The sequence below is a fragment of the Limulus polyphemus genome, unplaced genomic scaffold (assembly GCF_000517525.1).
Source record: "Limulus polyphemus unplaced genomic scaffold, Limulus_polyphemus-2.1.2 Scaffold69, whole genome shotgun sequence".
NCBI lineage: Eukaryota > Metazoa > Arthropoda > Merostomata > Xiphosura > Limulidae > Limulus > Limulus polyphemus.
In genome coordinates, this window is record NW_013665679.1 from 1,304,526 (window position 1) to 1,315,836 (window position 11,311).

At 31.5% G+C, this 11,311-nt stretch overlaps 1 protein-coding gene across 1 annotated transcript in view; it reads right to left on the minus strand.

Annotated features, from left to right (window-relative positions):
* Positions 1 to 1,140: 1,140 nt before the first annotated feature.
* LOC111087420 (zinc finger MYND domain-containing protein 12-like) overlaps positions 1,141 to 11,311 on the minus strand; it is a 23,031-nt gene continuing 12,860 nt past the window's right edge. Inside the window, exons 4-6 of the mRNA XM_022394004.1 lie at positions 4,764 to 4,869; positions 2,704 to 2,867; positions 1,141 to 1,435 (exon numbers count right to left, since the gene is read on the minus strand). Of these exons, the coding sequence (XP_022249712.1) occupies positions 1,289 to 1,435; positions 2,704 to 2,867; positions 4,764 to 4,869 (417 nt within the window). The 3' untranslated portion in view covers positions 1,141 to 1,288. The remainder of the gene's footprint in view (positions 1,436 to 2,703; positions 2,868 to 4,763; positions 4,870 to 11,311) is intronic.

Here is an 11,311-nt window from a genome sequence, read left to right on the forward strand (position 1 = left end):
ACTCAATCAGCCAGAGAATAGCACAGAATACAATACTAGCATCTTAATTTATATTCTTTTGGTAAAGAAATAAGAATCCTCATTAAACTTCAAATATTATGAAAAGTTAACATTTGTGCATGGTTTCAAATCAAGAGTATCGGGTCCACTTGATTTTCTTTAGTGAAGAATTTAAATTACCTTGCTTTATTCTGGTATTAAAATTTAGAGCATCTATGTATAACAGATGCATTTTTAGGTGTTTTATACATAAACTGTCCATATAATTTTGAAGAAAGTAGTGTACATTTTTATATTTTCTTTTTTTTTTCACTTAAGCACTCAGAATTAACGAACTTGATTGTAACATTGTAACACTCACATAAACAGCTACAGTTTCATTAAGCTATAGTAGTGTAAAGTTCATCTAATCTCTTATAATTAGTGAAACTGGCTATACCACATGTAAAACCAGCTACAGTACTGCAAGGTTGATCTAAGTTCCCAGAATTAGTGAACCTGATTGTACTGTGTCCAAAATTAGTTATAAAAATTGGGAATTCTAGGTTTTGTAGTTGAAAATGTTAAAAATTAATGCACACACAGATGAAAACATATTCAGATAGTCTGGTATATTTTACACCAACTCTGTTCGTGAATCCAAATTTTGGGAGGTAATACGTAAAATTATGGGCTAAAGGAGGGATTTGTTTTGGGCTATTGTTATTGGAAAATGTACTTCAAACAAACTAAAGGAGGGGTTTGTTTCGGGCTATTGTTATTGGAGAATGTACTTCAAACAAACTATACTTTAAGTAACAATAGCTGATACATTGATGAGTAACTTCTGATTTTGGCAATGTGGAAGAAGGTTGCAAAGCAAAAAACCATAACTATGAAACCAGATACAATCAATATTCTCAGTACCCTCAGAAGTGAAATGTCACTCACAATTTTGGCATATCATTGAAGAAAATATTGTAGGATATTTTTTCTTTTACAACTCTAAAACAGATATTTCACCTACTGTGTTCAGAAGTATTAAGTCTGTATATTTTATCTAGCGTGACTGGAATGGAATTAAATTTGGAACTTAAAAAATTGTTCTGTAATAAAAAAAAATAGATGATAGTATGATAATTGTACCATAATACAGCCAAGTCTTTAATTGAGAAGATACACCAAAAAGTGTAGAACAAAAAAGAAAGTAAGATAATGTAGTATAGTAGTTTTTATCACTCGATACAGACTTTTTCAATGCAAGGAACAATTAAGTGCTTTTTACATTATGGTGAAAATGGCTAAACCCTCATTGTTTTGTTGTGCAGCTGTGTATGGATATTGTGTCAAGATGAGATAAGTACTCCTGCAAATGTTGCTCTTCCTCAGATGAGATCTTTGCTTCTTTAGAACATTTTTTAGCAGCTGACAAGCCTTTTTTACAACATTGCTTGGCCTGTTAAAAAAAGAATTAGATTTTCATCAACATGACTTGTTAAAAACAGCTGCAAAGATTTAATTTTAAATAGCTTCTTAAAGCTGAAATAAGTGACTTAAAAACAAACATGTACAAAGATGAAATTATATTCAAGTATAAACTTTGGTGTATGGGGGTGTCTTAAAATGCAGAGTATTTTAAACAAATAACAACAAAGATATCTATTTACCAAAAAGTGCTTAAAAACAGAGTTGTGAATTCTGTAACAATGTTTCATTAGAATGACATGTAATTGTAAATTTTCTAAAATATTGTGTTTCTAACAAATGGTATAATTACTTTCCTATTTCACCAAAAACCTGGAAATTTATTTCATTAATTGTTTTAACAGGTCTTGTAAAAAGGTTGTATGTATATGTGTATATGAATATATATGGTTACTGTAAAAGGTCTCACAGAGGTTTTGTTAGAAGTTGTTAAAGGGCATATTCAATGAATCAATATCAAAATGATTATCAAGGACTGATTAACTTTTTTCTAATATGTTAATACTAGAATAAAATGTTGTCACACACTGATGATGTGCAATATATCAATATAAAATATTATACATCAGTAGTGGCTTCAACTTGAGTACATTATATTAATAAATGGTTGTAGTTTTTGAAAGTTGAAAGCAATGCAGTTGAATTTAGTAAATGTCTTTTATTCTAAAGGGCTATTTTTCACAACTCGGACATTCTTACCAAGTTTAAATGAAATTCTCACTAACAAGTGGAAATTTATTACACAAAATGTTTGTGAAAAAAACAAAAACAATATCATTGCTTTCTGTTATTTGTTCAATATGAATATAATGTTTAAATGTAGTGTTTAACTTGTAATTCTAATAATCAATGATGGCCAATGCAGGTATTTATTTACAGGTGTTTGTGTTTTTCAAAAACAAAAGTCATCTTTATTTACTAGGCAAATTTACTTTCCTCTTTAAAGTTTTATGGATAAAATATAACATGATATTATATTCAGGTTATGTTAGTTAGATGTAAATATAGACATTTTTTTAGAAGTAATTAGCATTACCAACAACTATACAAGACAAACTTTCTGGTTAGAATAGGTTTGAGAAATAACTACAGAAGACATATATATAAAAGGATGGTTCAAATTAATAGATTGTTTAATCATTGTAAAAGGTAAACAATGTATATGTGTTGTTTTACAATGATTTAGTAAAAAGAAAAATAATAACATTTTGGCTCTAGAGCTACTCAAGATAATCATACCTCTTGAAATCTGTCACCTACAAAATATAGCAGTGCCAAAGCATGATGAACAGTAAAATTTAATTTCCAAACTTTCACATCCTCCTCATTTTGCTCAAGTTGCTCAGAACAAAATTTCTTCATGGCTAAAAGGATGTTCAACCCTTCATCTTTTATGGAATTTTCTATAAAAAATTAAAAAAAGGATTTGATACACAAATAAAATTGTAAATGATGACACAGGAATGTTCAGTTTTCCACATTAAAAGTTATATATAGATGTAATAACAAAGACGAAGATGGGTGACAAAACACAAAACATTTTATTTACAAGGTTCGAATGTTTCAGAATATACTCATCTCATCTTCAGTGAAATTTGAAAATAGTGTTACAAAAATATTGATTAACTGATGACATAGTATTATTGATAACTAGTTTACTTAAATATTGAGTAAAGTGTTAAATAGAAGGAAAAACAGATTATAGAATGTATTACAAAATAGAAATAGTTGAGTTTTAACTGTGTAAATTTAGAATAATATTAGATCTATCATTTTAGGTCATTAAGAGTAGGGTGGTATTTAGCAATAAGTATACTTTCTTTAATGTAGTGTTAAGATTACAATATGTGAATGAATGGATGAGTGGCTGTGTTTAAATAATGGACGTCTGGTTCTGTTTTATACTCCTAAATGTTCACAGACTATAGTTTTCAAGTGATGTTTTGTTTTGCTAATTTATGTGACCAAACAGTCACTACATGTATACTTATACACAATCCAGGAATGTAGAAGTTTAGGTATTTGATCTTTATATTGAAATATGTTTTAGTCAAACACTGGAACATTTAGATAAAATAGTTGCAGAATACACAAAATATTAAAGAGGTATCTGGTAACTGAGACCCAACTTTGTAATGTTTCATAATACTTACTTTATTATTACTTAATTTTTAAAACATAGGTGAGTGATAGGTAGTATAATGGTAAGGAATATATACAGTACTGCTGTGAGTGATAGGCAGTTTAATGGTGAGGAATACATACAGTATTGCTGTCAATGAAAGGCATTTTAACAGTAAGGAAATATATATACAGTACTGCTATGAGTGATAGGCAGTCTAATGGTAAGGGATATATCCAGTACTGCTGTGAGTGATAGGCAGTTTAATGGTAAGGAATATATATAGTACTGCTGTGAGTGATAGGCAGTTTAATGGTAAGGAATATATATAGTACTGCTGTGAGTGATAGGGAGTATAATAGTAAGGAATATATACAGTACTGCTGTGAGTGATAGGTAATTTAAAAAGGAATATATGTACAGTACTGCTGTGAGTGATAGGCTGTCTAATGGCAAAGAATATATACAGTACTGCTGTGAGTGATAGGCAGTTTAATGGTAAGGAATATATACAGTACTGCTGTGAGTGATAGGCAGTTTAATGGTAAGGAATATATACAGTACTGCTGTGAGTGATAGGCAGTTTAATGGTAAGGAATATATACAGTACTGCTGTGAGTGATAGGCAGTTCAACAGTAAGGACTTTCAGTATTAATATTGTTAAGACTTGAATCAAGTGGTATAATCTAATTACCTCGTTCATGTGACATTACTTGATGTACTCTATAGGAGGGAAAACTCATTCAGAGTATTACCAAAGTAGAAGTTTTAACTTATGGCTTATACACCAATGAAGTGTCTAACTTACACATTTTTCCCCAGTTAACTTGCAATAAAAAATCGAGGGTATGTACTATGGTAACATTAATCTACTTTATTGTAAGCATCATTTCTTTTCATGTTTATTCCATCTGAGATATAAGATGTTTCAAAATAAACCAGTGTAATTGTTTGTTTAATTAAGTAATAGAATTTAGTACATAAGATATAGCCACATGGAAATGTCATCATTAGAAATATTTGGAGACATTTGATTTTTTACTTTTAAAAAAAAAGTAGTAATCTATATGTTGCTAATAAAAATGAGATAAAACAATGCACAGCAAAAGAGAAAAGTTAATGTAAATCAATTAAGTTTTAAAGTATCAAGATGAAGAGACAGCTATAAATACTTACGTAAATCAAAATTTTGGAACTTTCCTTTCAGACCATCAGAGCATTTGTCTTTAGTCTGTGTAGGTCTCACAGTGATCATTAAAAATTGTTGCCACATAGAAGCAGCCTAAAATTATGAGAAACAGTTGTATTTATACGTGGAATTTATAATAAGCCATAAAAATATATGACTCATCACTAACATATCAAAATGATGCTTTTCTACCCACTTCTTTATAATATAAAGATGCACATTTTCTATGATAATCTAAATACTCGTGACCATTGACATAGCTATGCTTTTAAAATTTTCTGTGTAGACTTAACTAGGAAGCTATCATTTATGTTGTAATGTTTAATATATTATACTGTTACGTCTCCGTTTGTTAATTAACTTTCCGTAACTTTGTTCCAACGAAACTTTAGCGACACAAGTCCTTACTTAATAAAACTGGTTTATTCTTTCTGAATATAACTTTTTGATACACTTAATTTCAACAATCGCACTAAAACAAACACTATAACAACAAACGTTAACTTCAACAATACGTCTCTCTCTGACTGCAGATCAATTACTCACTGTCTACACACACAAAGTCACATGACTAGTGTCACGCCACGTTTCTAGAACTATCCTGTACCTTGGCGAATGCTCTAGCATTTACTAGATATAGGGTAGTCTGGTATATAAAAGAGGGTGACAACGTGACGGAATATTGCCGCTGACGCAACAATATTACTTGTCATTACTTTCAAGCAATACTTATTGTAAATGTAGCAACATATTGTGGCTTTACAAGATCTCATTATCCAGAACTTGTTAAACCCCAAGACATACTTGGAAACAAGAAGTTTCAATCTTAGCTTTCCCTTGCAATCAGTTTGGAGAACAAGAGCCTGATTCAAATGAAGAAATTGAATAATTTCTGAAACAAGTATATAAGGTCAACTTTCTTTTGTTCAACAAGATAGATGTTATTGGAGAAAATGCTCATGCCGTTTACAAAATTTAAAAGGTATTACTGTAGTATTTTAATGAATCATAAACACACCATTATAATTTCCACAATTTGTAGTCTGTTAGTGCTTCTGTAAACAACAACAAAAATCACCACCACTATCATTTTGGTAAATACATAAAAACTAAAATGAAGTCCTAGTTTGTTATTTTAAGTAATTTCATTTACCAAAAAATGGTTGTTCATTGCCTCTATATGTGTATTTGATGATTTCCATTTCAAAAAAACTTGTTTAGATTGTACCCATACCTCTCAGTGTATGTTGAATTCAGTGTACCAAATAATCCATTGTTACATGGTGAATTCTATTGATTTATTACTGAAAAATATATCATGTGTTTTGGGATGAAGTTACTTTTGCAAATATGTATCTATATATGTGTAAAATGATTATATAGGCATGAAAAGCAAAATAAGGGGTGAGGGCAAAGTTGGAAGTGAACAAAACTGGTCAGAAATGGCTTTTTCAGGTGAAAACTTAGATGATAGATGCACCTTGGAAGATTGATATAATTAGAGTGGGAGTTTGGGCTTATTTTGAAACAATGGGGAAGTCAAGATATGCTGAAAATCAGTGGAAATATGCAACCAAAATTAATATGAAAATAAGCAGTTTAATGACCAACTTATGTGACTTTCTGTTTTTACCTTAATATCTTTTTGATTCTTAATCTCCAGCTACCAAATCCATATTAGAATATTTATCTGTTCATATTAATTAGTCGTTATTTTGTACCAGAAACAACTGAAGGTGGGAAAATTGTAAATTTATGAAAATTTATAGAAGGGTTACTTTCATGCTATATTGGATATGGGACCCCTGTTCTGATGCCTATAGATTTAGAAAAATACCGAGTAAAATAAAATACTAAATGACCTCACATGCTCAGTCATTAAATCTGTAATAAGGCTACAGCAGACCTCGCTCACCAATTACATAAACCTAATATAGTACATACGACTTTCTAGTAAATTCACAACTTCTGAAACTTGGGACTTTTAATGTTTTTTAACTTGCATAACACTAGATTAACATAGTTTATCTAAAACATTGTTTTGATATAGTAGTTAGCGTTTCTGTGAAAAGTCAAACCACATAGTTTATTGAAATTGTGTTTTGGTTTTTTTTCAGCTGAGGTTTTTTGGTAAAGGGCTAGGCATGGCTTAGTGGTTAGTATGCATGGACTGTGAATCCAAAGATCCATGGTTCATTGTTGCAATAAAAAACATTCTGCACTTTGGGGCTTAAAGTGCATTATCATCTTGAGTGAGAGTAGAATTTTTCTATTCAATTGGATGAGCAGTCCAAGAGTTGACGGTGTGCTGTTAACTAGTTTTCCTTCTTTTTATCCAGCAGTTCAAAGTTAAGGTCAATTATGTGCAAATAAACCTCTGTATAACTTTGAATAAATATTCTGAAATACACATAATATATGTTTGTAAAAATTTGCTTTTTCTCCCCAGCCCAATCTGGTAAAGAACCAACATGGAACTTTTGGAAGTACCTGGTAGACCACCAAGGACATGTGGTTAATGTGTGGGGACCAGGAGTTACTGACAAGGATATATTTGATGAAATAAAAGCTGTGGTAGACCAAGTTGAACAATCAACTGATTTCAAGAAAAAAGGGAAAATTGAACTTTAATGCAAGTCACTTAGATTCTTGTTTTTGTTCAAGTTTTTCATTTTCAACTTATGAAAAGTACATTCTTGCAACTGGTGAGACATTTCATAACTCCAGCATATCTAAGACAAACTGCATACTTGACAAAACATAATTTTTATGTTTCCTGAAAGAAAATTATCTTTACAGGTGGTGTGATTTTTAAAAAGATTTTGTTACAGATATGTAGTACAATATATTTTAGTCTATTTTGTATTGTATTTAGACAATCCTTTATAATAAAGTATCAAAAACTGTTGTAGACAAAGCTGAACATCAATTGATTTCAATAATAAAAAATAAAAAAGAACTTTTAGGCAAGTTACTTAGAATATTGTTTTATGGATAAGGGTTACGTACTTTCAACTTATGATAAGTATTATAAGGATAAGTTATGATAAGTACATTATTGTGTGAACTAAGTTTTAAATCATAGTTGGACATTTCTTTATAATGTAGTATTGCAAGAATGTTTTGTTCCAAGATAATATACATGTACAAATAATCTAAGTAAATGTTGTAACTTCATTTTACTGTAAACTGTGCACTTTAAATAGACAGGAAGTAAATTAATGACTAATGCTATTAAAGATTAAATAATCTTTCAGTAATTTGTTTGTGGAACTAGCAAGTTTCTAACTAATTTTGTGCAAAATTGGAAGAGTAGGTCAGTTTTATATGAAGACAAATAATGCTTGTTATAGCAAAGGGATGAGGATTCTGTTTTTCTCCACTTTTATGTATTGACTTGTAATATAAGAAAGATCAAATCAACATAATGTTGCAACATGTTCTATTTTGGGGTGGGTTATTTTGGATATTTGATAAAAGTAATGTCAAGTCCATTAGTGTGTTTCATTGCTAAAGTTTCTGCTAACTGGTTAGGAACAGTATATGCCTCTGGTCAATTTATCCATCACAATTATGATGTATTTATTTTTCACTGTTACTCTGTAGCAGAGGACCAAGCACATCAACAGCAACTTTCTCAAGTGCTATTTCAACACAGTACTGCTGTAGCTATTCATTTTTTTTTTTTTTCATGAACCTTTTTGCTTACAGTATAGTTGACATGACATCATGCACCAGTTGCAGAACCCTGGCACCTAACCCAGTGGAAGAATTTTATTATTCTCTCCACTGTCTTCTTAATACCTAAGTGTCCAGCTGTTTGAAAGTTGTAGAATTGGAGTACTTCAGAATGAAGAGACTGTGGAAGCACCAAGTGTAGTAGTCATTGTTTATTTCCAACATAATAAGCCCACCTGTAGGCATAATAAATCCAGCTGTGCCCAGTAAATATTTGTCTTCATGCTGTATGGAGAGTCTGTTTTGTTTTCTGTACTGTTCTTGATTCACTGAATAATTGGTTTCATATCTTTTGCCTGTGCATTTTTCAGTTGAGTGTGTACTGTACTCTGTCATATTTTAGGTTGGATATCTTAGTTTTGTCATATTTTAGGTTGGATATCTTTATTATCTTATTTCCTCCTTTTCAATGTTTACATTCTTCATTAACATATGGCCTTCAGAATAATGCATCAGCATTTCCATGGTTTCATCCAGGGCAACATACAGTGTCAAAGTTTTACTCCTGAAGTTTTTGGAGCATATTTGTTTTCTGGCCTTCTGGATTGCAAACATTTACTAGCCACTACAATACTACATCATTCATATCTGTCCAGAGTGTAAACTTTTGTTTGTATAAGTAGAAATGGAAATGACTTAGGGCTTCATCAACACTTAATAGCTCTTTCCAAGTGGTGCAATACCTTATTTCTCCACCATTCATTGCCTTGCTATAGTAGACAATCGTGTTATTTTACACGCTTTACTTGTGATAATGCTACTGCCAATGGAAAATCACTGGCATCTGTATCTAAAATGAGTGAATCACCAAGAGTTGGTCATATAGCTCTTTTGAGTGAGGTGGTAAGCTGTCTATCTGGGGATTTAACATTAGACTTCCTTCATATTACCTTAAAGGTGATTACTTTGGATGTTTTTTGATGTGGAAGTACTACCTGTACAGCTTCACATCTTGCAATGTCCCATCCTGAATTGACTCAAATTTTATGGTTCATTGTATTAATGGCCCTAATGATGACTTATTTAGTCTTCATATCCATTAATACCTCAGGACAAGCTGGAGTATTTGGTTCTACTATGCACCAGTCACTAGATGTAAATTTATTCCTAATATGTCTTGGTATGAGTATTTCATTTCTTGAAAGTATAATGACTGTCCTCCTTGTTGACATTGTATGTTCACTCTCTGGTGTAATAGTTCTCATTTAGTGCACAGGGATTTCTTGGTCATAGTGTGAAACTATTTGAAGCTAGCTTAACCTTGCATCCATGTCTTTTCAAAGTGTCAGTTCCCATTTTGCACTCTTCCAACTTTTCCCTTGCTGGAACTTTGTGTCCACTTGCTGTTTGCAATAATCCATCTTTCTTCAGTGTCACTGAGGCAATTACCCATCTTTCATTACTAAACTGAATTGAACTATTGTAGCTGTAGAATCGGTCAATCAACATACTGCAAGGCTTCTCATCCATGAACCCATTTGACTCATAGACTGGTTTCTTCAAATAATGAACTTATCTCATTTGTGGCAGATGGAGTATTCTCAGTTGAACTTCACCCCATAAATTCAACTAATTCCTATTTTGGATATCTGGTTACCTCTTTGTTGTTCCTTTGATCTGGTTGGGCATGAAGACTAATCTTGGGTATTATCTCCTTGGTGTATTAACAGCTATTGATTTCTCAGTCTCAATTGTAATGGCTATGTTTCCCACATTTATAAAATTTCTCTTTTTCTAACATTTAATGAGAGAAGTTTTATTCCATACAAGCTTTTTGTCTATAGTTCCTGGCAGTATGTCCTTTCAAGGTACACTTGCCTATTGTCATGTGGTTTATTTTCACCATTCTGTATAACTAGTTGTATAACTAAGCCTACCAGTTCGTTTAGATAATTTTTAGATGGGGGGTTTTATGTTTGACTACTACTTGATCTAATGATCCTGTAACTTGTAGATGTTGTCTTTAGTTGTTTATCTGTAACTTTAAGGAATCCCTTCGGAGATCTTTCTTTAAAGATGTATACCTAATTGCTTTAGCTTAATGGCATCTATAAATAGGACACATGCCAACAAAGTCATCATTTCACATAAAACATCCAAGCAAAATAATTGGGCAAGTCTTTTAAAATCTTCCTCAAGTTTGGCTAAGGTCTGTTCTGGAACATTGGATTCTTCTTTCTAGTGTGTCACTCCAAACTTGTTGGATAAGGTAGCGAACTACCAATGCTTGGTATATGTTATGGCTCTCAACTGGAAAGTTACTTAATATCATTAATGTTGATCCTTTTAAATGGGCCACAAATCAAATAGATTGTTATTCATTATTACATCTGTTAACTTCAGTTTTTCAACTGGGTGATGTTGAATAGGAAAGCTGAACTCTAGAACTGGATATGACATGGACATAGCTTGGGTAGTCCAGGAATGTCCTGCAAACACAGATGGTACAACAGTTATGGTAAAAGCTGTAAGTCAAATAGTTTCTCCTATTTCATATTTTATTGTAAATCTTGTTTTCAGTTCAATTTATTTTGGTTTTGATTCTTTTGTTCTATATTATTACATCTCTTTCTTTTAACACTTCTCTTAAATTCCTGTGTCATATCTCTTGATCTTTTAATTTTCTATATATTATTTCACAGTGGCAGACCAATTTTGTGTGCTGCCCAAGGCGAACAGTTGAAATTGCACCCTGCTCCTATTATTGCAATACTGACATGCATTAGAACTTTAATCATTTTATCAATATTGTTACGTCTCCGTTTGTTAATTAACTTTCCGTAACTTCGTTCCGACG